The sequence below is a fragment of the Varanus komodoensis genome, unplaced genomic scaffold, assembly GCF_004798865.1.
Source record: "Varanus komodoensis strain SLA01 unplaced genomic scaffold, ASM479886v1 scaffold53, whole genome shotgun sequence".
Classification (NCBI taxonomy): domain Eukaryota; kingdom Metazoa; phylum Chordata; class Lepidosauria; order Squamata; family Varanidae; genus Varanus; species Varanus komodoensis.
Genome location: NW_025336126.1, coordinates 5,203,172 through 5,230,540, shown reverse-complemented (window position 1 = coordinate 5,230,540; position 27,369 = coordinate 5,203,172). Strand labels below are relative to the sequence as shown.

Sequence of the window (27,369 nt, the reverse complement as noted above, 5' to 3'; positions counted from 1 at the left end):
AAAAACCCCTTTCCTTTTTCCCAGTGGTTTTGAGACTGGCTTCAGTTATGCAGTGGCAAGGGCTGCAAAAACCATTTTGCTTCGTGTAGCTTTCTCATATTTTAATTGGCTTCATCTCACACTCTTAAGATTTTCTCCTGTCTTTGAGTAATGTTTTAAATTTTAAAATCATTTTTAAAAGGTTTAACATAGTTTATAAGTTTTAATTGTAGGTTGCCTTAGGAGATGTAATTGACTTTTTAAATCCTATTTTTCTGCATACCTAAAGGAAAAATGGGACTAGAGGGGTTCTACTTTCATTTCTATACTGCCCAATGGCCAAAACTCTCTGGGTGGCTCACAAAGCACATTTTTAAAAAACCAAAAAGATACTTTGTATTAAAACATCATTTAAAAACATTTAAACCAAATATTAATCATATTAAAATTATATTTATATAGCTTAAAGAAGAAGAAAAAAGTATGCAGATCTGTTTAACAGCTAGCAGTCCCCAGAAGCTACTTGAATGCCTTGTAGTAGAGGACAGTCTTTACCTGGCGCCAAAAAGATAGCATGCTTGGTGCCAGGTAGACTTCAGTAGAGTGCTCCTTCCATAACTGGGAACCACCACCAAAAAGGCCTTTCTCCTTGTTGCCACCAACTGAGCCTCCCTTGGAGGTGACAGTCAGAGATAAGACCCAGAACTTGACCGTAGAGTCTGGGTAGAATCAGGAGAGCCATTCTGTCAGGTATTGTACAAGCCACGTACACTCATTTGCATGTGGGTACACTCACCCACATGCAAATGAAAACTGGGAACTGGTCTATTAACTGAGTAAATTGGGAAATCAAGTAGCAACTTGACTTACGTTTAAGTTACACATTGATTGGGAAGTAATGTAATAACTAGACCAAGGGTACTAGAGTTCAATGTATAATGTTTTTATTTTTCAACATATGGAAATTATCAAAGCAGAATGCAGCAAAGGAAATAAAATAAAAAACAACCATACTTTGTGGCAATTCTTATATGGGAAAGAATATAAAAAAGTGAAAACAATTACAAACAATGAGGCCTACAGTCAGTTTCCCTCCAGAGAATTGAAGGTGGTTTGTAAGAGGTTGGCTCAGTATATATATTCTCAGATTTTTATCTCTGGTACAGTGTGTACAGATACACCTGCACAAAGAAGCTTGCACATTTCCCCCTGCAAACTCTTCTTCCTCATCCCTTTGCTCATTTAACAGCACTGAATTACAATGCCAATTCTTTCTCCCTCTGTTTCTGCATCACAGCCTCAACCCACCCAACACATTTTCCATGTGTTTTTGGACAATGTTTACTCAGCAACATGTGTGTGTGTGTGTGTAAGCCTTTTAACATGTTTTGAGATGCCTCTCCCAGCCATGAGGAGCAAAGTGTGCTTTTGTGATGATCACAGGGAACCCACTAATCAAGCATTCAACACGGCCAGTTGGGGTGTAAGGAGGTAGTTTCATAATTGTCACAAGGGTCACAATCGGCATTCTGCAGGACTAGCTTCTGAAACTAAGTATGGGATTCCCCTGAGCTTGCTTCTCAGAGAAAGGTCAAAGAGGTGCGACTCACAGTAGCCTCGGTGCTCTAATTGTTGCTTGTCTAGAGATGCACCCATAATCAGGGGTTTGCACTGCTCCACCAATTTGTCTGGCTAGAGTTGATTGTGTGGCAAAATGAATGGATGTTTATACCACTGGAAATGATCTCTCAATCCACTTTTAACTCTCAGAAACTGATCTGCTTGTCTCCAGCCCTGCCCCTTCTTCTTCAAACCCATGGGAATCCCTTCAGTCCCTGGCACTAAAGAGAGTACCTAAGAGTCTGATCTCTCGGGATCCTCTTCTAGCAATGTAGAAGCACTCCCCACCCCCATTGGTCTGCTCCAAGGCGTCCAGGGCGTCAGACAGTTCTGTGGAACAGGGTGCACAGTCCCAAATTCTGGGTAGAAACATCTAGGCCTGACAGAGGAAACCAGTTGCAAAGGGCCAGTCTCTTGATTTTGATCTCTGACTTGGCCTCTTCAAGTCTGAATACCGCAGGCCCCCTTGAACCTTGAAAGGACTGGAAAGATGTTACCATACGGAACCAAAGGAAGAGCCTGTGGAAGAAAGACAAGGATGGAGGTAACAACAGGAAAGATTGGAAAAACCCAGAGTCAACACTTAAAATATAGCCAAGACCTTTTGTAGAGTGCGAAAATATGGATGTTAGTATTGGGCCCAGGATTCAGCCACTTGAGAATTCCACTTTTAGTTCAGCGACAGCAATCCAACATTTCTAGTCCTGTGTGTGAGTACCAGTTCCAGGTTTCTGAGGGTGCTTGAACAGGATTACCTCTAGAGGTCCTCTCCTTCAGTGAGTCTACTTTCCCACTCACACTGCCCCCAGCTGCCATTGCTCTTTATCTCCTTTCTCATGCTCGGTTGAAAGGCAGAGAGCCAGTGAGCGAGTGGGAAACACAGAAACAAAGTGAGTCAGAAGGGGTCTCCCAGGCCATCTAGTCTGACCCCTGGCTCCAGCCGGCTCTGCTCATGTAATTCCCAACATGAAGGGGCATCTCCCACTGCTCCTCACCACCACCGTGGGTGCCAGAGCGAGAGAAAGACAAGCAAGCAAGAATTCATGGTGAAAAGGAAGAATAAGTCCGCGTGCCTCTTCTCGGGGGGCCTTTGCTAGGGTGTGGGCCCTCAGCAGATGCTCAGCAGGTACACCAGCTCAGTGCCTTTAGTGCTGCTTGTGCTGTGACACAAACAAGGCTTGAAAGCACACAGGGCCCAGATGTCGCCTCATAATTTCCTTTGGCTCGCAGCTCTCCACCCCCATCCACTTACCATAGCCCTGTGGGTCCAAGTTGCACTCCTTTCGCAAACTGAGGCTGTTGGGGCTTTCCATATTTTCATAGGAGTCTGCATCTGAAAGGGGACCTGGTCAGGGATGAACTGAACTTTCAAAACAATCCCAGTGCACAGTTTCCAGTTGCACCCACACCTCTAGTGCTTGGCTGGGGAATGCAGGGAATTTGCTGGGATGTTTTCGGTTGAAACAGGCCTTGTTGTTGTTGTTGTGGATTGTATTAAAAGTGCTGCTTTCCTGGCTATGGACGTATAAAAGGGCGGTGATGGAAAATACTTTACGTGCTGGATTTCTACCTGTCATGGAACTTTTACAAGTGAAGCAGCTCTGCCCAGCTCCGTTGGGCACCATAAACAACTGGCAAGCTAGGCACTCAACAACAGCGCCTCGTGGTGTGCTATTGGTTAGCAATCCTAAGGGTTTGTTGCTGGCTTTTATCGGTAAAAGTATTACTTGGCTGAATAAATAAACATTGCAATCTACTAACCCTGTCTAAGAAACCGAAGAGTTTTTTTCTCTCTGACTCCTAAATCCTACTTCCCACCTGGGAAATGGACATTTTGCACTCACCTTCCTCATTGCTTGTGTTGGGCTGCAACTGGAGAGCCTTGCTTTCAGTGGCACACAAGGACCCATTCATCTCTTCGTAGGACTGGGACCCTGGTGGGAAAAGCAGAACAGTCTCAAGGCAGGGCCACGTTCATTAATGCTAAATCTCCCCAGGCCTCAAATGGTGTCTGAGTGGGTGTCAGGAGCACCCCCTGGCAGCTTTCCCCATGTTCCTGCTGGGGGAGCAGCCCTGGTCTCCTTCTGACTTTGCAGGTACCCTGAGGAAACAGATGACAGCCGCCCAGAGTCCTGATACTCGCTGTAGCCCCTTGACCAGAGCAGCAATGCTTTTGCCAGTTTGGCGAGGGTGCTCACTAGCCACCTGGCTGGACCATGGCTTCACACGTGATCCAAGTTTGGCTGAAATGCTAAGCCATGGGGGTGGGCTCCTAAATCCCACTACAAGCCATGTCTACTTGGCATGGTTTATAATATCAGCTACTCCAGGTGTCTCATAAACCGCTCCCTGAAAAACAGGGGAGGGCTGGACAACATGCTAAGCCCCCCGCCCTCAGGGCTTAGTACGGCATGCACATCCAGAAGCCGAGTCCTGTTTTCACCTTGGAGTTGCCACTTAAGTGATGCATGTCTGTCTTTGCAGCACTGACCTCTTGCTTCCGCTTAGCAGCTTCATGCCAAAGCTTGACTACATGGAGAAGAGGAAGGGGCAGGCATAGAGGGCAGGAACGAGGGGAAGGATGTGATGTGGAAAGCGCTGGTTTTTTAAGTAACTGTTAGAAACTCGAGACGTCAAGCAGGTCTGGAGGGCTCCCAGGATCAAGCTGGGGCTCCTGTCTTTCACCAAAGCAGCTGTTTTTCATGCTTACCTGTAGAGGCCTCGCTGCCTCCGTCCTGTCTGTCCACAGGGGGGTCCAGAGCCAGCTGCAGTCTCAGACCTGGGGACAGAGACAGATACTCCAAAGGCCTTGGCCATTTTTGTTGGCATCCACAGATGCATCCTTTGTCAGTTGTTGTATTCCTTGTCCTTCAGTACTGAAAGGGCCCGTTTGGAGTCACTACACTCAGTGTGAGAACCACAAATACCAGCCTATTTTAGCTTAAAGCTTCTACTGCCAAAATACAAGTGTTAGGAGAGGCAATTCAGCCTCTTACAGCAGAGGGGAGGGCACAAAAGCCAAAAAGAAACCACTGCTTGATTGACTGGTGTTTTGTGGAAGGGGGTGAAGCCATCAGAGGAATTAGAAATCACTTGAAGATTCTCTTTATTTTCTTTGAAAAAAAAATATTTAGCTCTAAAAAAAGTAAAAGTGAATAATCCAGAGTATTGGGCTCAGACGTAACATCAGACTACTCAGGAATGGGGGATTCCTGGGTTGGTGATTACAACTGATTCAAAACAGAAGTTCCAGGCCTGTGGGAGCCAGCATGCTCGATCCCTTGCTTGCAGTCCCAACAACCCACATTTTGCACAACTCATGGGTTGTTGGTTCCATGCAATCTGAGCCAAACTATGCAGCATTAGCCTCCAGTCAACACAAGCCTACCCACACCTTTCTCCTGATCTTGTTGATACTGCTCTCTCTCAACATTCAATGGATACAGCAACACCATATATCCACTATATAACAAAGAATCTTAAAACATATTGTTTTCTGAGAGTGCTAAAACTCTCTTTCAGAGAACTTGCGTAGGTGAGAAAATAATGGTTAAACCAAATTGAGTCAGAAATGCAGAAACACTCTTTGCTGGTACTAATGAGCACCTACCCACTTACAGCTCCTTTCCTACATCTAGTATTGTATGATGGAAAAGATATCAGACAAATGGAGGACCCCTGGATGCAGATCCTTGGTGTTATGAAGTTTGCTGTGTTTATTCATCATTTTATCATCTAGTTAACTGATCTTCCAGGTGTGACATGCTGTCTCATGTTCCTTGGAAAAATGACATTATTCTTATTCTTAAGCTTTAAGAAGCAGGTAAGTCCAGTGGAGAAAAATTGAGAGATGTCACATACTGGATTGCAAGGGAACAGGAAACGTGCTTTGGAAAGGCCCCTATTCAGTACCTGCTATAAGTCGTGCTGCACCAGGACTCATGAGGGATTCCTCTTCCACGTTCTCATAGTTCTCACCATCTGTTCAGGAAAAACAGAGGAACATGACCCCCACCAAAGGGATTGAATGGCTTTGAGTGGTGGTTGTACTTTGAGCTGTTGTCATGGGTAACCCCTTCAAACCATAAGACGCAATTGGTGTTTTCTTGTTGATATTGCCAGGACCATGGTAACCACAAGCAAAGTTATTAACAGGGATTGGTGGGGTTGGCATGATGGTCACCATGGGCCAGCAGCAGAGTTGCTGGGGGAGATGTTGTCATGGCAACAGTGTTTTCTCCTCTGCTTCTGCACCTCCCGCCCAAGTATCTCCTCTTGGCCACCACACCAGGGGTGGGGAAGCCCTTTTGGCCCAAGGCTAAATTAGTTCTGGACAAACATATTGGGGGCCACATAACCAACAGTGGGCAGGCCCAGGCTGCAAATGTTGGGAAAATTTGGATAAATCCTGGCATAAAAACATTGCTTATATGTGCCTTTGTGTTATAAAATCAAACCTGCACTCTTTCTCAAAAGCACTGGCTTTCTGCTGTTGCCTTAAGAAAATGGCACTCCTTCCCCTCCCCTCTCTGTCTTCTTCTGCCCTCTAGTTATAAGCCAGAGCAGACAGGATAGCCAGGCAAATACACAATCACTGCTACAATGTTGCTGCATAGCCCCTGCAGGAATTCACAGTCTACAAGAATTCACAGAAGTATTTAGTTAGCTAGCCCAGAGCATTTCCTGTGCTATAGCCCACCAGAAAGGTGTGGATCCATTACTCAGGATCTGAGCCTTCCTGATAACAGAATGCAACAGATGAGTTCATGAGTTCATGAATGGTTTCTCAATAGCCTGAATGTACATGTCTAAGCAGACTTAGAGATGGGTTCAAGTTTCTGGAATTTACTCAACTGAAATGTCAATACACTTCAGTTAGAAATATTGTAATCTCATTGGCTGATCTTCCTTATCTGTTCTGCATATGATAACCTCAGAATTTCATTGTAATGTCTGGATTCTGTCATTAATCGCTCTGTATCTATGTAGATAACCGGGAGAGTATAAAATGCTGTTTTCTTATATTGAAACCTTGCAGTTGAGCTTGCCTCTGCCTGGTAATGCATTATTGTTAGTAGACTGCAGTGAATCTTGGGGCTTCCAACAATAAAGCAGTAGAGGTTTGAACGTTTGATCTTTCTCACGAACCTTTTTATTTCCTCCTCACAAGTTGAAAACCAAGATTCTGCCACAAAGCAGCTAGAGCAATCCCTCTCTTGGAGGCCCTCCCACTTCACACATAACACATGCGCATCGCACCTTCCCCCAGTGCAGTCAGGATTTTAAAATTTTTTCAGGTCTGATTGCAGTGAAAAGGGGCTGATTTTTCAAGGGAGAAGACACTGTGTTGGAGAAAGGAGGATTCGCTCCCCCGAGTGTTCTTCCCATGTTTCTGCAGTTAGGCTTGAAAACTGCTCCTACTGGACCCCTTTTAACATGCCCCAACACAGCATGGGCAGAGAGCAGGGCGACTGCCTTATTGCTGATTAGTGATGGAAAATAAGGCCTGTGTAGCACATCCCTTAGGCCATGTTGGGGTCGGCTTCCCACATCTCTACACCGCACAGCTCCAACACAAGTGCATTGCTCCAGAGTACAGGCAGCCTCCAAGTTGTGAATATCTGAGTTACAAACAACCCCTACTTAAAACAGGGGTTTTAAGCTGCCACAAAGCCTATTAATTTTTTTAAATTGCTGCGGAAAATTGTCATTACCATAGAGAGGAAGTGAAATGGGAGAGAGGGAAGTCTCCAAAGCACCACCATAGAGAGAGAGGAAGTGAACAGGGAGAGAGGGAAGCCTCCAAGCACTCCTTCCTGGCCTGCCCAGTCTGGAGAAGGAAATCTCTCCAGCATTCCCTTGCTGCAAAGTGGAAACACTGGTGAATTTGGGCATGGCTGGGGGAGGCCCTGAGCGTATTTGCATTTTATCCGATTTCACAGGGACCTGCACCCCTAACCCCCATGAATGTGGATGGCTGACTCTGTGTGATTCATTGCAGTTACATACCAATTCAACGTAAAGATGGATTTCCATTTTCTTGGGAATGGAACTCATTTGTAACCTGCGAACTGCCTGTACTTTAATCCTGACATATTTCAAGATAACACTCTTTCTAACAAGATATAGTCTTACAATTCTGAAATTAATAAATTAAAATTGTGGAAGAGCTTGTCTTGAAAGATACACAATTCTTGATTTTTGGATACACAATGAGCTGTTTGATATCTCTTGTTTCAATAGGCTGCACCAGTTTTAATACCCAGCAGACACTTTACCATCATCAGGTGAAACTTGGGCTGGACTCTTCAGGGCCTCCTGGGAATTGTTAGCATACAATAGGTCTGCTGTAGATCACAAGAAAACAATTGGTAAGAAAGTTATGGTCCCATAACACCTGCCTGCCCCACCGCACAGATAAACCCCTACTTCCTATTACCGGAGTCCCATTTGTGGGAACCAGAACTCATCTTGTCCTTGTTATTTGCATAAGTGAATGCATCTGTGGAAAGAAGAACAGCAGCTTTCAGTTCATGAAATGGAGAGAGAGAGGACCAGCCAACCAGGAAGAGAAAGGCCATAAATCAGCGTCAGGACACATCCTTTACATAATTGAAGTCCCAGATTCAATTGCTGGCAAACAGATTTCAAGCAAAAGGTCTGAGAAGGAAGTGGACTTCTTTCAGCAACCCCAGAGAACTTTGGCCAACTGCTATAAAAGTCAAAACTTCCTTCCCCAACCTAGTATTCTATATAATTTGGTGCATCCTCTCAGCTCCTGCTCTCCCACTGCTCTGTCGCTCACAGTGGGCCTACAGCTCATCCCCAAGTATTCTCCCCTTTCAAGGAAATGGTCCCCCAATTCCCAACTTATTCCAGTTTCCAAGATAAAATGTCCATCCGTCCATCCCCCCCCCCCGCCACCCCCAATCCTTTGTCACTGTAAGAGGAAAATGAGCGAAAGTTTCTGTCGTAATATGGCTGCTGCAAGTCTGACACCGTAATAACAACATCAGACTTAAGATGGGATTCCTGGTAAACCATGTTGCCAGTCTTGCTCCCCAGGTACTAGCTGTTTGCCTGTCCTGAAGGTACTTCTTTCTGTGCTGTGTCTCTTAATCACATTCAACTCTATTGTTTTGTTCTTGTGTGCCTCTAGCAAACTGTCTACATGATCCTCCCCTCCGCCCCACAGCTTCGTCCAAACTGTATATGTAACCAATAGATTATAAAAGCATCTTGTATAGACTCCATCTTGGTAGTCCCTTTGGGGGCTACCTACATAATGCATGAAGTTCCTGTATATCTGTGTAGTAGGGGGCTGATCCAGTAAATCCAGTGTGTGCGATGATTGTTGTTTGTAGTTTTAGTTTTAAAATTCTAATAAAATTTCTATAAAAAAAGAAGTTCCTGTATATCTGAATAAACTATGAATGTTCTTTTGATTGTACACCCCCAGACGTACCAACTCTGATTTTTCTTGTCAGAACCAAGAATTTATAGATTAATTCAATCTCCCCCTGCGTATGCAAAGAAACCTCTACAGTACCTTTTAAAAAAACCCTCTTAAAACAGGTTCCTGCCAGAGGGCTTTTAGCAATTGCTCATAGGAAAGCTAGACTGGGCTATGCTCCTTTTCTAATGTGGGATGGTAGTAAGGGAAAGGAATTTGTACCATTCAAAACTGCATTCTCCTGTTTTGCTTCTTCCTGTGTGTTCTCGTAGTTCTCATCATCTGGAGCAAAATAAGAGTAACTTATTTTCTCTCAGCCCAATATGGCTTGAGTCCTCTTTCCACCATGCCCCATTATTATCCTGCCATTCAGTGGTGTGCAGCAGCAGGGTTATGGGGCGGGGGCGTGCAGACATCCCACCCCTCCTCCAATATAATCCACAGTCTCAACATCCACTTTGTCCTAAGCACTTCAGCTCTTATCTTTCTTTGGACCAAGTGTTTGTGTCATGATCTTTAATCCAGGGATGAAAGACCTCAAACTTGGGGGGGGGTTGCTCTCCTGGGGACCCAAAGTAACCTTCTGGGGTTCCAGAAGGCCATGTTCCTTTTCTAGGCTCTACCCCCCTCCACTAGCTCCAGCTCCTTCCCCCCCAGCCACTCATCACATGGCGCCTTCCTGGTTTTGTGCAGTTTTCCCCATCTAAAAGGCGGGAATGTACCTCTTGAGGCTTTGTTATGCCAGTAAGAGCTTTCTACTAAACCAGGCTGGTATTTTTGTTATTTTGGCCCCTCCCCACTTGCCTTTAGTGTTGCCAGTCCCTGTAACATGGTCCCAAAGAGCTTGTGAATCCTAAAAGATGTTGAACATCATTGCTCTAATTGGTAAGATCCATTTCCCAACATAATGCAGCACTAGGAAGTGGTAGAAGGGGAAGGGGTCGGTTACAGGCAAATAGGGTATTGATAGACACACAGGAGCCTGAATTCTTACTCTTTTGAGCACCCAGTGCAAACTCAGATGTAGAGTATCCAGTTGCCTGCAATAAAGCTACGGATTCAGGGCTGCATTCTCAGGATGCACAAAGTACACAAACCCATGGAAGAGTGGGTGGGTCTCCATCCTTTTCCGTTTGGGTGAGGTTTTCAGTCTTTCCCATTTGCCCTTTCCCCATCCCTCTAAAGCCGATTATCTGCAACATAGGATGAACTTTCTCACCAGTCAGAGACACAGGAAACCAGTGCCACCTTCAGGCACACTCGTCCTGCTCAAGAAGGTCCATCAGCTGAGGTTGGCCAAGTATGCAGATGGCCACAGTGGGCAGCTGTCCCACAACACATATAGCTGGGGGCCAAAAGTTCAGCCCACAGTTTGCTTTCCCCTGCCCCACATACCATCTGATTTGAACTCTGTTTCACTGTCTGGGAACTCATATCCTTCTTCATCTGGTAGGCAGAAACAGGAAAGGAAAACACAAGAAAGAAATAGCTGCATGTGAGGTCTGATAGCATTCATCTGATAGATAGGGCTGGCCTTCCTTAAATCATCATACCACTCCGGTTGGCTCCATCAATGGTTTAAGACATAGTCCTGTATCAAATGTGGGCAGACCTTTTGCTCCTTAGAGCTATTACGGCAGTCAGAGTGGTTGGGGCGGCATGCCAGCGATGGGTAGGCCTGGACTCCCCGCCCCCGGCAAAAATACCCCCCCCCCATGCTCACATGCTCTCCTTCACTCACATCAATTCATCCTGCATTTCAGTATACAGGGATGTGGAGGTTTAAATCTCCCTTGGGTTTTGAGAGCCACCCGTCCTGTTTTGCTCCCCCATTCGGATGCCCAATGGGCAGATGCTGGGACCAGTCAACTGAGGAGCTAGGACGGGAGGGGCCACAGGCCGCACAGCCTGTATGCGACCGACCCACGCAGCGGATGAGCACGGGGTAAACAACTTCCTGAACGGCAGCATTTCTAACTACAAGAGAGGGCAGGATCACCTTATTAAAATCTTCTCAAAATTCATAAGAAAAACAATGCCCTCCCTTTACATAGAAAACTATCTTGTCAGCGAGAAGGGTTCCCTCCATATTTCCTCCTGATCCCACATGAAGAAACATTCGATCCTAAAATATTCTTCCCCCATAGTTTTAAGTGAAACAGTTTTATTGTATCATCTGCTTCTGGTGAGTGCTCAACCGAACTTCCTTTTCTCCCCCACCCTCAACACCGTATCAGTAAATGTTGTTTGCATAAAAATGCGTTCAAAGGGTTATGAGGGGTGGATAGAAGAAACAGCCGTCAGCATGGGGCCAGCTGCGGAAGCTTACTGTTTGCTCAGCTTAGAGGCAGTATGTGGGGCTGGCCTTGCACTGATCCCAGGGGTCAGCTGCATGTTGCCATAGCTGGCCCCTGTGCCTGGACTCCTTGCGCAGGGTGGGCAAAGCCTCTTGCCTTTGCGCACCTGTGGCAGAAGCAGGTGCTCACACTGAAAACCCTCCCCTTACATGAGCAGGAGACTGATTTATTCCTTCCTCTTCAAACTGCTTTTCGCATCTGTACCCTCATTTGAGAGAAACTCATTTTGCAGTCTAACCACAAGTGCAATTTTTTCAGTGAGCAGTTTTATTCCCATACTGGCAATAGCTATTTCTGCGCTTGTATCTTGCAGTGACAAGGAATTTGTAAGAAAATGCTAAAAACCCATTTAGACTGTGTCTTAATTGCACGGCCTCTGATCATTTCAGTAGTGCTTGAGAGAACATCCCTGGGGGATTCTGCCTCGTGGACAATAACTGTCTCCCATTCCACCCCACTCAACAGCATACAAAAGTCAGTGGATCTCACGTTAGAGGCAATCCTCTTTAATTCTCATGTTTGAAACTGCGTTCGTTCATTCATTCATTCATTTTAGCCCACCCCATTAGCTATAAGGCTCCCTGGGTGGGTTACAAATTTAAAAATTGCTGTTGTTTGCAAGTATTTAGGTGTTAAAAAGTTTTTGCAAAGTGTTTTCCCAAGAAACAAGGGACTCTTGAGTAAGGAGATCACTTTCTGAAATGGGCTGCACTTATTAAAGCTTTTTCTGGCACTTCAGAACACACTGTCTCCTGTTAGTGGACAGAAATCACTTTCCCTCTCATTGTTTTTTCTGCAGTGAGAGCAGCCAGCAAGGTTAATGGCACAGACTGCCTCTTCCTTTGCTCTAAGGGCATCCTCAGAGTGAGACACCAAGCAGGCTGTTTTCTGGAGCAGGACTTCCTCGGAGCAGAAGGTCACTCAGAGGGACTAGCCAGGTCCCAAATGCTCCATTCTTAGATGGGTTCCTTCTTCAGACTGGGACACTGTGGATGAGGTGGCCCATTTGTGCAAGTAATATTCATGGTTTCCTTGGCCACTGTGCCTCGCTCTGAAGGAAGACCCTTCTTCGGAGTGAAACATTTTGAGACTGGATGGCTCTCAGGAGGTCTCGTGCTCTGATGGAGTCTTCAGAGTGCAAGATGTGAGCTAATGTGAAGAGTAGCCATGAGGAGAGCCTTGGCACACCTGTTCCCACCCTCAAGCATCAAGCACCACCACTTCTGCTTTCCCTTTACAGTTTTCATGCAAACGTTATTGTTGCTGCCACTGCTGTTATTTCTGTATCACCCAATAGCCTGGGTGGTTTATAACATGTCATAAAAAACAATATAATAAAATGCCATACATTTTTTTACAAAATACAAGCACTTTAAAGCAAATTAAAACATTTAAAACAACTTAAAATGAAGTGTTGACCAGTAAAACACCTGGGATGCGTGTTTTACCCATTAAGCCCTTGAATACCCAGGAATATTTTTAAAGGCTGTCTTAACCTGGCACTGAAAACCCCTCCCATTCATCCTCTGACCAAACATACCTTCCATATCAGTGGTTTTGGGAAGGATCTTTCCTTTCTGAAGTAACTGCCGACCACTCCTTGGCTCCCTGCTGGACAGCACATTCTCGTAGGAAAAGGCATCCACTTGGTCTGTGCCTTGGGAGGTGGAGAGAAAGGCAAGCTCCATAGAAATATCTTTCCCCCCTCACCTCCAGTAACAACTTCCACAGGGGCTACTGTGTTAATCCAATCACAACAAAAACGACAGAGTAATTTTGATCCTTTAAATGCTACTGGGTTTATAAGGTGCAAAATCATCTGATAAGACGGCCCTGCTGCAGCCTGATTCTACAGCATTATGGGCCCTGGGCAAAGCAGTGTATTGGGGCCCCCACGACAACTACAACTACTGTTCATTTTGGAAGTTTTCCAATTTTCCAAGGGTTAACATACACAGATTCATATGGGGCCCACGGGCAAGTGCCCATCAGGCCCATGTGTGAAGACGGCCCTGGGCTGCAGTGCCCAAAGCAAGTAGTTTTAATGGTGCCTCCAGACTTTTTGGTCGTTTTCCCCCAAACTGGGTTAATCAGATCTCTAATTGCAGCAATATAAAGACTCAAGTAGGAAAGTTCTAGAATTCAGCATCACTGCAGCTGCATTACACTTTCCAATCAATTCACTAGTTAGATATCTTTCAAAATTAGTTACCTTTCAAAATTCTAATTACTCTGGATTTTGGAATGTTCAATCAAAATAATGCACATAAAATGTATATCTTTGGGCAAAGTACACAAAATGTGCTTATTATTAAAAGCAGCATTCAAAATGCATTATATTAGGAAAATGGTTTGCAAACATATGTGTATTAGGAAAAATGCGGACAAAATTGTTACATGCCTTAGGAGAAATGTACACAAAAATAAAGTTGTAAGTTTTAAAAGTGTTTAGAGTTTGGGAGGAACCAAATATAAGACTGAGAATATTTTTAAAGATTGAGAAAACTGAACTTAGAAGTTGATAAACCAGTTTATGCCTATTCTTGTACAAAGACCAAAAATGGAAAAAATAAAGAAAGTTGTGTTGGGTGATTTAAAAAAGAAAAAAGCAAAACTTCCTGTTTACTAATACCTTTATTAGGACTAAGCAAAATGTAAGTGACATTTTTAATTCTCCAGAACTCTTCATTAGGCTAGATGTTGTTTAAAATTGGAATTGTGGGGGCATAGAGGAAAAAACATGCCCTTATTTGATATAAAAGCCACAAAGTCTGGAAAAGATACAGTGGTACCTTGGCTCACGAACTTAATCCATTCCACAACTCTGGTTGTGACCCAAATTGGTCGTGAGCCAAGTTAAATTTCCCCCATAAGGTTCAATGTAAATAAGGTTAATCCATTCTGTAACTATTTTTTTAAATCAGAAAAATGTAAAGCAAAGTGACAAAGTACAACAAAAATCATGGCCATCTCCCCCCACCCCACCCTGAGCACAAGCACGGCCATCTCCCTGCCCCCCCAGCATGACCACGATCGTGCCCCTCATCCCTGCACGTGCCTATCATCCCCAGCACGCTGGGGGGGCGGGGAGAAGGGTGCGATTATGCTGGAGGGGAGGAGATGGCTGAGATCGTGGTTGTGCTCCTGCAGGAAAGATGGGCGCTCCTGCAAGAAAGAAATTTTGGTCCGCAACCCTATTTGGTTGTGAAGTGAGGCGTTCGTGAGCCAAGGTACCACTGTAGTTATGAGTTCCTGCACAGCACACTAATTTTGTTGATTGTCTGAGTGGGAGAAGGTGGGTCATTAACTCACCATCTTCATTTTCTTGGAGTGCCAGATTGCCATTGGGAACATGTGGCTTCTTCTGCCGGGCATGCCAGTACCTTCTGGAATTGAAGAACCATAAAATATTAAAGACATTAAAGTATGAGTTTAATATGAGCAGCCTTGGGCGACTAAACAGGCAAGTATACATTTAACATAGACTGTCCAACAATATATCAAGGAACACCACAAGCTACACACCCAGTTCCTGATACTCGGGATTCTAGTTGCAGGATTGTTGGACTGCCTATCCCATGGAGAACCGAGACTGGTGAAAAGATTGCTCATTTGGCAAAAGCGCCATTGGGGCAAGATGTGGGGGCAGAGGTCTATGGCACACAATAGGAGGGCCCTCAGATCCAGTAGGGCTGGCTTACTACATGCAGAAACAAAATAAATGAAATATAATACCATATAAAGAGAGTAATTAATTATGTCTAGAATCTAAAATTACCTAATTGCTTGACTGGGAGCTGAAAAATTGAGATCTTTACTGGTGGGTACAAAGCCCAGAATATATAGCTCTAGGAACCCACATGTATAATACCTTCTAATAGATTTTCCTCACCTCCCATCCCCAGTTCCTGGAGATGCTTATACCTCCAACACCCAACATCCCCCTTCTTGTTCCACTTAGACCGTCTAGAGTTTCCTGTTCTCCAACCCTATTTTGTAGGGTGGGAATAGCGGGAGCAAAACTGCTTTCATCCCAAGAGAAAATTACATTTAGGAGAAACTCTTGAGCTCTAGGAGTCTATATTCTAATGGTGGGTAGAGATGCAGGCAAAGTGTTGAGGCCAAAGGGAACAGGGGCAGGAGAAAAGTACCAGCCTATTGTGGCTTAAGACTCCTGCTATGGATAACTAAGCCTTAGGAGAAACATGTAAACCTTTCAGAATGGGAGTGTGGAACTACACAAAAGTCAAGAAACCACCAACTGCATGGTGGTTAGGGGAAAGGGACAGGACCAAGGAGGCTGGATTGGGTCCCTGGGCTTAACGTTCTATCTAGCAACAGAGCTTACCCATCCAGATTGATCTTCTAAAAATGGTTACCCATGTTCAGCCCACAAGTTTTCCAGCTTTATGAACTCTTTCACTCAGATACTTGCCTTTTGATGGGGGACTTCTTCATCCGATGCTTTCGAGTGTGGGTAGCTGAAACAAGAGGGGCAGATGGGGATGGCTTGATATGAAGAATCCTCTCCCCCTGTATATTAACCTACATCAGGGGTGGGGAGCCTTTGCTCCCAGTCCCCCTGGGCCACATTGCGGGGTAAAGTGTGTCAGGGTGCACAAGCCAGTGGTGGTGTGGTTTGAGCCAAAAGATAACATAGCCACCCCACTTGGACACACATACAGAAACCCCTTCCGCTCACACACAAGCACACCCCACCCATTTTCATTTATCCCACAGCAAAAGAGGATCCTTTATCCTTCCTTTAGCAATACAAATTGCAGGCACTGATTACCCAATTTGGATTGGGACCCTGGATGGTGGAGAGTGTTTAAACATTTATTTCCCACTGTGATCCTAACCTGGAACATACATACACACATCCTCTGTGCCTGCAATATACATTGCTAAAAAGATTTCACAAAGACCACATAAAGTAGGTTAAAAGAATTGGGTTGTGACCTGAGAGCTCATATCCTGTCCTACCCTTAGCCCATTGGTTGAGCTGCTGTGATCATGGGATGTTCATTAAAAAAAATCTATTTGTTCAGGGGAAGCTACCCACATTAGAGTGCAGATTAAAAGTATAATATTATATAGTCAGTTTCGCAGGAAATTCAAATTGGGGCCAGAGTAATAGTTGCAGCACCTCTCTCATACCAGTAACTAAGCTTTAAGATAAACATTTCAACCTTTTAGAATGGGGAAAAACTGGAAAGCACAAAAGCTGGGAAGCCACCAAACTATTAGGAGTTGTGGGGGATGGAGCTTGGCCTTGTGGGAACTCACAGGGACCAGAGTGGGCCCTCAGAGCCTGATGTTCTGGATCCCAGGCCTGGAGACAGAAGAGATTGGTAGGGAAAGGGTACAAGGGATATTTGGGGGCAGGAAGAAACAGCAGTGGGGTTTCTTACAACTGTTTGAAGTAACTAGGAATCAGCCAAATCTTTAGTTTGTGGTCTCTGGTTCTAAATTATTTTGATATCAAAGGTTTAAGTTCTATACAAATTTGCCTCAGAGTAAGCACTTTTGAATGTAATAGGGATTATTTCTGAATATGCATACATAGACCTACGCAGCAGATTATGTAATGAAGATGGGGAGTTTATCAAAATAAGCAACTTTCAAACTCCCATGACAATATAAAATTATCATTTGGTCATCATTTTGTCTAAAGGGTAGTCTGTGTGGTAACAGTGTTTCCTGCACATACTAAATTTAAGCTACATGCACTAGGACAGTGGTGGCGAACCTATGGCATGCGTGCCATAGTGGGCACACAGAGCCCTCTCTGTTGGCGCGTGAGCCAAGTCGCCCCAGCATCGCCCCAGCAGTCGAGCATCGGATGACAGCGCAGAGGGGCCATACTCGGAAAGTGGTGTCAGGCAATGACATCACGAACCACGAGTCATTAGGCACAACTCGTCCGGGTTTTTGCATGGCCGGTCAGAGTGCTGCCAAGGATATATATATTCACTTGGACTGGCTGTTTTCAGGTTTTATTGCAGTGTTGGCACTTTGCAATAAATAAGTGGGATTTGGGTTGCACTTTGGGCACTTGGTCTATAAAAGGTTCACCATCACAGGGTTAGGGCTAGAAAAAGAAAGTGTCCTGGCATGATTTTGATGGTTGGAATGTGTTGAGAATGGGCAGAAATGCTGAGCTGTGCAGATAAAGCTACTCAAGGAAGGCTTTTTCAAAATCGACCTCTTTTCAATGGAACTTTAGCCCTGTATTAGGGTTAGGGGTGTGCACCAGGGTAGGGTTAGGGTTAGAAAAACGAGGTGTCCTGGCATGATTTTGATGGTTGGAATGTGTTGAGAATGGGTGGAAATGATGAGCTGTGCAGATAAAGCTACTCAAGGAAGGCTTTTTCAAAATTGCCCTCTTTTCAATGGAACTGTAGCCCTATATTAGGGTTATGGGTGTGCACCAGGGTAGGGTTCGGTCCATAGTGGCGAACCTATGGCACACATGCCACAGTGGGTTCGCAGAGCCCTCTCTGTTGGCATGCAAACTAAGTCGCCCCAGCATCGCCCCAGCAGCCGAGCATCAGGTAACAGTGCACATAGGGGCCATGCGCATGCTCGGAAAGGAGTAGCAGCACCAGGAGATGACGTCATGAACCACGACTCATCAGCCGTGTCTCGTCCAAGCTTTCGCCTGGCCTGTCAGTGCACTGCCAGTGAGAGAGAGAGAGAGAGAGAGAGAGAGAGAGAGAGAGAGAGAGAGAGAGGGAATTTTCTTGGACTGGCTGTGAGTTGTTTTTTCTAAACTAAAACCTCAGTTTTCAGGTTTTATTGTAATGCTGGCACTTTGCGATAAATAAGTGGGTTTTGGGTTGCAGTTCGGGCACTCAGTCTCTAAAAGTTTTGCCATAACTGCACTAGAAAAACAGGTTGCAGGAAGTATTTGCAGTTGAACTTGTCCATGCTCCTATACTCACAACGCCGGTGTTGCAGAAAACACAAAAGGAGGCTGAGGCAGACAGTCACATATCCCAGGGTCACACTCCAAATTATCCAGTGTTGGTGCAGAAACTGGAGCCAGACAGCTTTAAAGTGCAGCAAGGATCAGAAAACAGTTAACCAGATATACATTTCATTCATTCCTATTACATTTCTGCATTGCTGAATAGCCAAACCTCTCTGGTCGATTTAGAAAGATTAAAATGTTGAAAAAAATCATATTGTAACACACCATACAAACTATTTGCATACAACACAGAAATAAACACATACAATTTTAGCAATCAGCAATAAGAAATCACAAATGTCTAAGAGGGGAGGAAGGTCTTAACTCAGCCCTGCCAAAATAACAGTGTTACCTACTCACTGTCTGGATTCATGGGTCATGTGGCAAAACCACAGACCATATCTTTGTAGTTTCTAAAACCCAAACACACCACACTGAAATACAGTGACATTGATACAACAGACCAACAATGGTGGAACAACACTGTTACTATATACAAATAGTAACTCCTATAGATCAGGGGAATTCTAAGTGACCAGTAGAGTTGAACCAAAACCTGCTCAAATGAAAGCAATAAAGATTCATGTTTTAACATGGGGGTGGGTACTATACAACTTACAGGTTGCATGCACCCCCCTGACTTTTTTTTTTCATTTGCATCTCCTGCAACCCTCAGAGGAATTGTTAATATACTTCAGCAGTGCATGGTGGAGAAAACAGGGTGCATTTTCATTCTAAAAGGCACACAAGGAGCATTCATCTTGTTTTAATGTTAATTTGTACTCTCTACACCTCTTGTTTTAAAGTGAAAATGCACCTTTTTCTTACCACTGAATTGCTGCTGAAAGTTGGCAGCAGTTTGGCAGCAGCAGTTGTAATGGTGAGTGGGCCCCAGTAAGTTTCAAGAAATGGAAGGGAGCCAGCCTTGTTTTAACTGGTGAGGAAGCTGAAAGTTAAGCCAGCCATGACAGATTCTTATTTTTAACTTTTAGTTTTACTTGCTACTCAACCCTGACTGTTCTTTAGAAGGCCAGATCCTGAAGATGAAACTCAAATACTTTGGCCACCTCATGAGAAGGAAGGACTTGCTGGACAAGAGCCAAATGCTGGGAACAGTTGACGGGAAAAGAAGAAGAGGACGGTAGAGGATGAGGTGGCTAGATGGAGTCACTGGGGCAGTGGGTGTGGGCTTGAGTGGACTTCAGGGGATGGTGGAGGACAGGAGAGCCTGGAGGAATGTTGTCCATGGGTTCGTAATGGGTCGGACATGACTTCAGAACTAACAACAACAACAACAGCTAAACTATAAGAAATAAGAAGCACTTGCTAATCTAATCCATAATTCTGAAATTCTGAAAGCTCAAGAAGCGAAGCCCTGATGGACTTTCTGCCTGCCCTTGACTTACTCTGAGCCACCCCTTCCTTTGCTTTCACCTCCAGCTGGAAAAGGAGCTCCTGATTTTTCTGCTGGCAAGTGTAGTTCCCAGCATCTTTGAAAGTTACCGATGGAAGGATCAACGTGATGGCAGCTGGACTTATATACAGCGAGTTATGAGGGGAGCGCTGAATGGTCACACTCATCAGCACTTCTTGGCCCCCCCTGTTATGCTGAATCCAGAGCAGGGTTCCTTGTGTCCAGTTACTGGGTATTGTGGCATCACAGCGGAAAGACTCCTGATTCCACTTCAGGCCAGAGATGTCCTCTTGCTGCCCTGCAGTAATAGGCTGAGTTAAAACACACTTTTGCACAAAGAAACACATGGATTGCAAATCTGGGATTGGAAAGGAAAACGTTGCATTCTGGTTAAAAAATAATTTTGACAGATGCTGGAAAAAACTCTTTTTGAAAACAGCAATCTTAAGATCAAATGTGCCAATCTAGATACTTTCCAACTTGGTTTTATAGAAACCCTTCTGCTGAAAAAGCATCTTCAATTCCCTCAAATTGGCTTGTGAAACTCTGGACAATCGCCAAGCAACAATGCACATACACACCATGTCCCATTCTTCTTTCAGCATCTTGACTTACAGCAAATTACTATTATGGTTCACCGAACCAACACACCTTCCTGCCTCCTTTCTCTAACAATGGGACTAGTGGTGCAGCTAGGTAATTTTAGACCCTGTACCGAATGATTGGGTGGGGTGGGGGAACTTAAGACAGTCATTTGAATTGCTGGCATTTTGAAACATTATGCTAATTTTTCATTTTGTTCTCCCTGCCCACCTCAGCAAAACACCGTTCTGCCAATTCTGCTAAATATCTATTCTGTGCTTGTGCTGCTTTGCATGTTCAGACTCATGCAATATTATCACAAATGTAAGAGTAAAACAAAGCTTGCTTCTGCTGACCTGATGTCTGTATTATTTTCTGGATGGTCCCTGGGGGCTGTGCTGTGAGGCCCTGGAATTGAGCCCCAAGCTGAACCACTGAGCGAGACTATAACAAATCAGTACCAGTCCCCACTCGATTCTCCCTAGACTCTCATCCAAAGGAAATCTTTTCCACCTTTCAAAATAATCCATGGCCCTTGGATTTTAATCCACTATTTCACACTCCTCCACCATTCAGAATTCTCACACCTAACTCTCCAGATCCTTAATAAAACAACCAATAGCTTTACCAAAAAAAAAAAAAGAAAAAAAAAGCTATATATTCACATCTTTGGAATTTCTTCCGCCAAAAGGTCAGTTCATTTCAGTTCCCAGAAGTAAAAAGTACTTGCTGGGGTGAGAGAAGGATTAGACCATCCCATTTCCCAGGGAATCATGGGAAGTCAACTCTGATAGGGCTTCACAGAGTAGCAAGCAAGAAAGAATTGTTACTGTCATGAGTTGCACCCCTTCCCTTCTTCCTTCTGGTTCTCAAACTCAAGACAATCCTTTGAAGTACAGTTCTTGTATTGAAACATAACAGATAACAGGACAGTATGAACTCCAAACAGCTTTCTGTCAAAGTTGAGGGAGAAGCATCTGCCCATGCAAAGAGTTGAATCCAAAATGGAAACTTCCCCTCCATCCCACCCTTTCAGGAAGACTTCTGATTCCACCCTTGGGGTGCTTCTCGCTGCTTGAGGGCAACACCAGGGAACCTCCAGCTGAGCAGCTTGCCGCTCCTGACACCGCCTTACTGGGTCAAGGACTGGATTTCACGCATGCTCCCTCCCATCCTGAAAGCCCTTTCCAAATCAGGCTGATTCTGACACCCTGCCTGAGAAACTTCTTTTAGTAACCTTGACACTTCAAAGTCCTTGTCCCCCCCGCAACTCCTCCTCAGAATCAGGCTTCTCTATCTGGATCCTTGTGTAATGAGCAAGAGACAGGCTCACTCTCACTACAGTCACCACCTGAATGAATGTCTTCTGTGTAGTCTTCCATTTCCTCTTGGATGTTCTCAGAGCCATCAATACCTGATGCAAACAGACACAGGTGGTTAGTCTGGCCCACGTTTCCTCCAGCCAAGATAATGGATGAGTGACAGTATGACAACCCACCCTGTGATTAAGCCATGTGGGTGGTGGGGGGGGGGGAGGTTATTTGTGAGGCAAATCACTGGGGCTGGGGAGCTCAGCTTTTTCACAATGCAGCACTGCTAGCCAGACATTTCAGATGTGGGGTGTGAGAGAACGGGGACAGAATGGGAGGAAGAGGTGGCAGGTGATTCTGAAAATTCACGATTAACAAGCAAGATCAGTCAGGCAGTGACTGAGAACCAAACCATCTCGGGCACAGGGAGAAGTGCTGTAGAGCAAGGTGGGGAAGAGAGTGAGTTCCTAGACCAAGTGAGGCAGTGCTAGGGTGGATTAAGTATGCCATGTCAGGCCTTCCCTTTGTTTGGCCCAGAAGCAGTGGAAACCACCCTGAACGTGGGGTCAGGACTCTGGGAAAAGAAAGGGAGGAGGGGGTCGTGTCAGTTTGGAATCAACTCTTCACATGGGCAGAAGTTATTCTCCCAGATGGGAGGGACTGGTACTTCGATTTAAGCAACTTGCTATCAGCTATTATAGAAAACACTTTGTATTATAACAAAACCCATTAAGCTCTAATAAAGGACTGTATTTTATAAGTTTTTCATTTTGAAGATAAGTGGGGGGAACAGGCACACGGTGCCCACAGTGTCCCCGTGACAACCAGGCTCATCCTGTGCTGTCCTTGCCATTCTCCCTTGGTCACCGTGTGAATTTTCAAAGGGACCCTGCAAGGGGACCATCCTTGTCTGCCCTCCCCCTCAGAAATCATGAGCCCTGTTGCTGTTTCCACTGAAAAGTGAGTTCACAGAGTTGGTGATCCTCAGTTTCACAGTGAGTGAGAGCCACTTGAAAGTACCCGGGCAGCACATTGGAGGGGCTGCTGCCAGTTCACTGCCCTTTACATAAATGTGCCTCAAATGTGCACAATCTTTTCTGTTTTGTTTTACCTTATTTCTGGTGAGAATTGTGCACTTTTGCATGTTCAAATGCCATGACTCACTCGGTAATGTCTCAGGGGTTACAGGAACCCCTCACAGGCACTGACTCAGAAAAGCTGCCAAGTGCTTCATGATCTTCACTTGTAAAAAAGGGGGAAACCACTCGGTCTTCTCCATTGGGATGAGATCTTCTAGGGCTGGGTTTTTTATTTTGTTTTTGGATCTAAACACTCTCAGGTTCCTCTCACTTTTCCATTCTTTCCCAAGACTTTGGGTGCTCAGGGTGGTGGAAAAAACTGATCCACCTCCCGCTCTCAAAATGCAGTAATCCCAAACTAGACAGCTCAGACTTTGAAGGTGGGCTAGACACAGAAGAGAAGGGTTGGCGTTCATTACTGAAATAAACGAGATTGGCCAAGCAGTGGGTGAGATCTGACTAATCTTCCAGAGGAAGACACAGAAGAATTCATAGAATGACAGTATGAGTTCATCAACCCCGTGGGTTGCTTCAAGGCAATCATGTGAACCAATTAACTAACATTCAGCATTCCTGTTGTCTGGTCCACAAGCAGAACAAACTTCCCTTAGTATCGCTTCCCTTCCTTTTTGGAAGGAAATCTTAGAATAGGTTTGGAAGGGGCCTATAAGGCCATTGAGTTCGACCCCTGCTCCACTTCCACATGTGGTCACCCATCTGGCTGCAGGCCAGTGCCTTTCCAGTTTAGCAAAGGTGCCTTGACATGGTAGCTTGATGTATAGCCATGCAGGCAGGCATAAAAACAAATTGGGTCAAAATCTGATACCTCTTGATCTCTTTAGAGGATTCAGCATTCATTTGCAGGGCTTCCACCATGTGCAAGTCACAAGTAAGTGTGAAGTTATCTTACACTGCATCAGACCCTTGGGGCATTGGGCCCAGTGCAGCCAACACTGATTGGCAGCAGTGTCTCTCCCAGGGCTCCAGGCAGTTTTTCCTGCCCTACCTGCAGATGTCAGGAATATTGAACCTGGAAACTTCTACATCTAAGGCAGGGTCTGCTCCACTGAGCCACAGTCTCTGCCCAAGGGAGAAGGGGGCTTCAGCTTGGAATCTGCTCTTGACATGGGCAAGAGCTAACTTACCCAATCAGAAAGATCACAGCTTTGATACATACTACTCATTCACGACTTTATTATTCCTCACTCTGCATTGCAAAGTGAGCCTAGATCAATTCAATACTTTATTTTAGAAAACTTTTGCTTTGATCTACTGGAAAAGGAAAAGTAGAGAAACATGCTTTTGACATCTTTTATTGGTGCATAGGGGTTTGACAGCTAGCTGTTACTGGAGTTGGTAGATGCCTTGGCAAAGAGGGTGGTCGTAACTGGGTACCAAAAAGAAGACGAAGTTGGCCGCAAGTAGGCCTCAGTGGGAAATCATTCCATAACTTGGAGGCTACCACAGGGAAGGCCTTCCTGGAGGGAGCATTCAGAGGAAGGCGCCACATGTGGGGTGTGGCACGCTTCCTATCGCTCCTGCCATTGCCCGGCAGCCTTACACAGGAATATGGGAGGCTGCCTAACGTTGGGTCAGATGGTTCATCTCGCCCAGACCTGTCCACTCTGACTGGCAGCTGCTCTTTCCAGGGTCCCACCTTTACCTGATCCTTGCAATGGGAGCTGCCAGGGATTGTACCTGGGACCCCCCACATGGAAATGTTCTACCACAGAGCTACGGCCCTTCCCATAAATTTTCCTCATAAATGGCAAAAGCTTTCCTTTCCTCCTTCTCATTTTAAAAGTTTACAACTGGAATGACAATGCTTTAAAAAAAACTGGTTTGAAGAGGCACTTTAAATAAAAAGCCATAAATCCTGTTAGCATTGCTAAGTATTTCTTTGTAAAGCTGAACAGTTTACTTCCTGTTTTTATAATCTTTCGATATAGCAGCCTCTATAACAGAATTTTTGTTTAAAAAATGAAGATAACCTACAGATGAATTTCTTCTCCAGCTATCTCCACAGCAGCCTTTCCCAGCAGGGCTGCTCCAGACATTTTGGACTACACCTCCCATAATCCTCAACCCGCATGGCAATTATGCTGCGAGTTGAAGACCAGTTGTAGTTGGAAGCACCTGTTCTTGGGAAAGGCTGCCCTAGAGTTTTGTTGCAGCTTTTCCTTACAACCACATTAGCTGCACTTTTAAGAATGACAGTACCCACCAGTTAGGTTGTGTTTCTTTCCAGAGATGCCATTCCAGCTGCAGGTAAACCAAACATCGTCATCCAGACTGGAGTAGTTGTAGGTCAATCCCCACATGGAACTGAGACGTACTTCTGAGTTGTGGTACTTCACAGACATGGATAGCAATACCTCACCAGATGGATTGAGCCAGATCAGTTCCAAAAAATCCGAAAAGAATGCTGAGTTGAAAGGGCAGGGCAGGAAAACTGTATGGGACTCTGAGAAATGAGAGAAGAATGGTTTTCCTCCCTTTTGTCTTAGATAAGGAGGTGAAAGAAACTGTTTCATTGTCCTACTGCTAATTCAAAAGACCAGGTAAGTAGAACATTCTTAACCTAGCAGCTATCAAGCAGCAACAAAGGCACCAGGTAGACGCTGGAGAGCACATTTTGGAAAAAGGGTGCCACCACCTAAAAGACCCTTCTCTGTGGTCACTGCTCACCTAACTTTTGAAGATGGGGCACCCAGAGAAGAACCTGTGAAGATAACCTGGTGGGGGATAATCAAACAGGAACTGGTGATTCTTATGTCCCAACCTGTATATCAATAATGCCACTCCCCAAGGCAAATATATCTGCATGCATTCACACCTTCTCTTTCTGCCTGTTGACAATGATTCTCCCTGTGAGTTTCCCATTTCTATTCATCTATCGAATACTGCAGTTTCTTGGCTTCAATAGTAGAAGTTTAGTTTACTTATTATATTTATATTCCCCCTTTTTTTCCTTCTAAAGGACTCAAGGCAGCTTACATAATTCTCCACTCCCCTCAATCTCATCCTCATAACAACCCTGTGAGATAGGTTGGACTAAAAGTCTGTGGCTGGCCCACAGTCACCCAGTGAGCTCCATGGTAGAGAAGGGACTAAAACCCAGACCTCCTGAGTCCCAATCCTACACTCTAACTTACTCTACCATATTGGCTCTCTGAAGCCTACCCAAAACATGTTGACATGATGAGGATTTCCTAAAATGTTCTAGCTGTACACAAAAATCATACAGCTCTATAATCTAAAAAACATGATACCAAGGAACATGGGGCAGGCTAAAGGAAAACAAGCAAATTCAGACACCAGATCTTTCCAGTTACAAACTATGCCTTTTTACCTGGATGCTTTCCTGGGCTGCTAATCCCAGAGGCCTGGGGGCTGGCTGTGGCAAGGAAAACATACTCTGCACATGCCTGGAGGCAAATTCTGCTGCACTACCACTTTACAGTTACACTAGCCAAGCCCCCACCCTTCCCTCTCACCTGTATATCTTAAATTCACGGCCTTCCTATCAAAGCTGTATGCCTTCTGCCATCTGCCATGTTGGTGGCACCTACCTGTGGCTTGGACAACTTTGAACAGCTGCTCCTCTGCCCCCGTGGCCGTTCCCCACCAGCCCAGCCACAGCAGAAGCAGGCAACCAGCAGGTACCATCGCTTGCCTCCAGGCAGCTCCACTGCCGATCAGGCCCTGGGCAGCCAGGCAGAGCAAGCCCTGGGCAGTCCAAATGGGTAGTCATTAAACCACTTCCTTGCCGAGCAGAAAGCAAAGCTCTGGAGCGTGAACTTCCCATCATGCTCTCCTAAGGGCTGAACAGATGCCCCAGGGGAGAGACGAATGGGTGGAGAAACTGCCTGAGCACAAAGTAACTGAGAACAGAACTTCTGCCATCAAAGGCTTTGCCACATTCAAGCATCACCTTTCTGCCAAGGCGTTTGCTTAACAAGTTGAAATATTACACCCAAACAGAAAACAAAAAGTTATAAAGACTGAAATAAGATACAACCAGAACAACAAAGTTCCCCCAGGCCATTGGCCTCCTCAGAACCTTTTGACAGGAGCTTCCTTACACAGAAACATAGAAACAGAGCGAGCCAGAAGGGGCCTCCCGGGCCATCTAGTCTGACCCCCAGCTCCAGCCAGCTCCGCCTATGACATGCCCACCATGTGCATGTCTAGCCTATCCTTGAACACCCGCACCGATGGGGCCTCAACCACCTCCCATGGAAGCCCATTCCATACCCTCAGGGTCCTAACTGTCAGGAAGTGCTTCCTGGCATCTAAAGGGAACCTTGGTTCCCTGAGCTTCGCTCCGTTGGAGTGCTTCCTGCCCTCCTCTGCAGGGCAGAACAGGTCTCTGCCCACCTCCGTGTGACATCCCCTCACATACCTGTATGTCGCCAACAGATCCCCTCTGAGTCTCCTCTTCTCCAGGCTGAAGAGACCCAGTTCCCTCAGTCTCGCCTCATACGGCATCCGCTGCAAACCGGCCGCCTTGCCTGGCTTTTCCTCTTCACTTTGTCCTCAGGATACACAGGTCTTTAAAAAAAACTGAGAAAGATGAGGAGAAGTTCTCCCAGCTGA

At 45.3% G+C, this 27,369-nt stretch overlaps 1 protein-coding gene across 2 annotated transcripts; it reads right to left on the bottom strand.

Annotated features, from left to right (window-relative positions):
* Positions 1-906: 906 nt before the first annotated feature.
* CD19 (CD19 molecule) lies at positions 907-26,439 on the bottom strand. Of its 2 annotated transcripts, XM_044448100.1 has the most exons (17): positions 26,343-26,439; positions 24,995-25,234; positions 21,733-21,795; positions 19,792-20,097; positions 18,357-18,464; positions 15,845-15,890; positions 14,722-14,795; positions 12,950-13,066; positions 10,448-10,498; positions 9,275-9,334; positions 8,039-8,101; positions 7,878-7,946; positions 5,512-5,580; positions 4,310-4,378; positions 3,444-3,533; positions 2,852-2,932; positions 907-2,118 (listed from the first exon to the last, which is right to left on the bottom strand). In XM_044448100.1, the coding sequence occupies exons 1-17, from the start codon at positions 26,437-26,439 to the stop codon at positions 2,093-2,095; spliced, it is 1,629 nt and encodes a 542-aa protein (XP_044304035.1). In that variant the 3' UTR covers positions 907-2,092. The 2 variants fall into 2 exon arrangements, with proteins under 2 accessions (XP_044304035.1, XP_044304037.1); XM_044448102.1 differs by lacking the exon at positions 21,733-21,795.
* Positions 26,440-27,369: the final 930 nt, after the last annotated feature.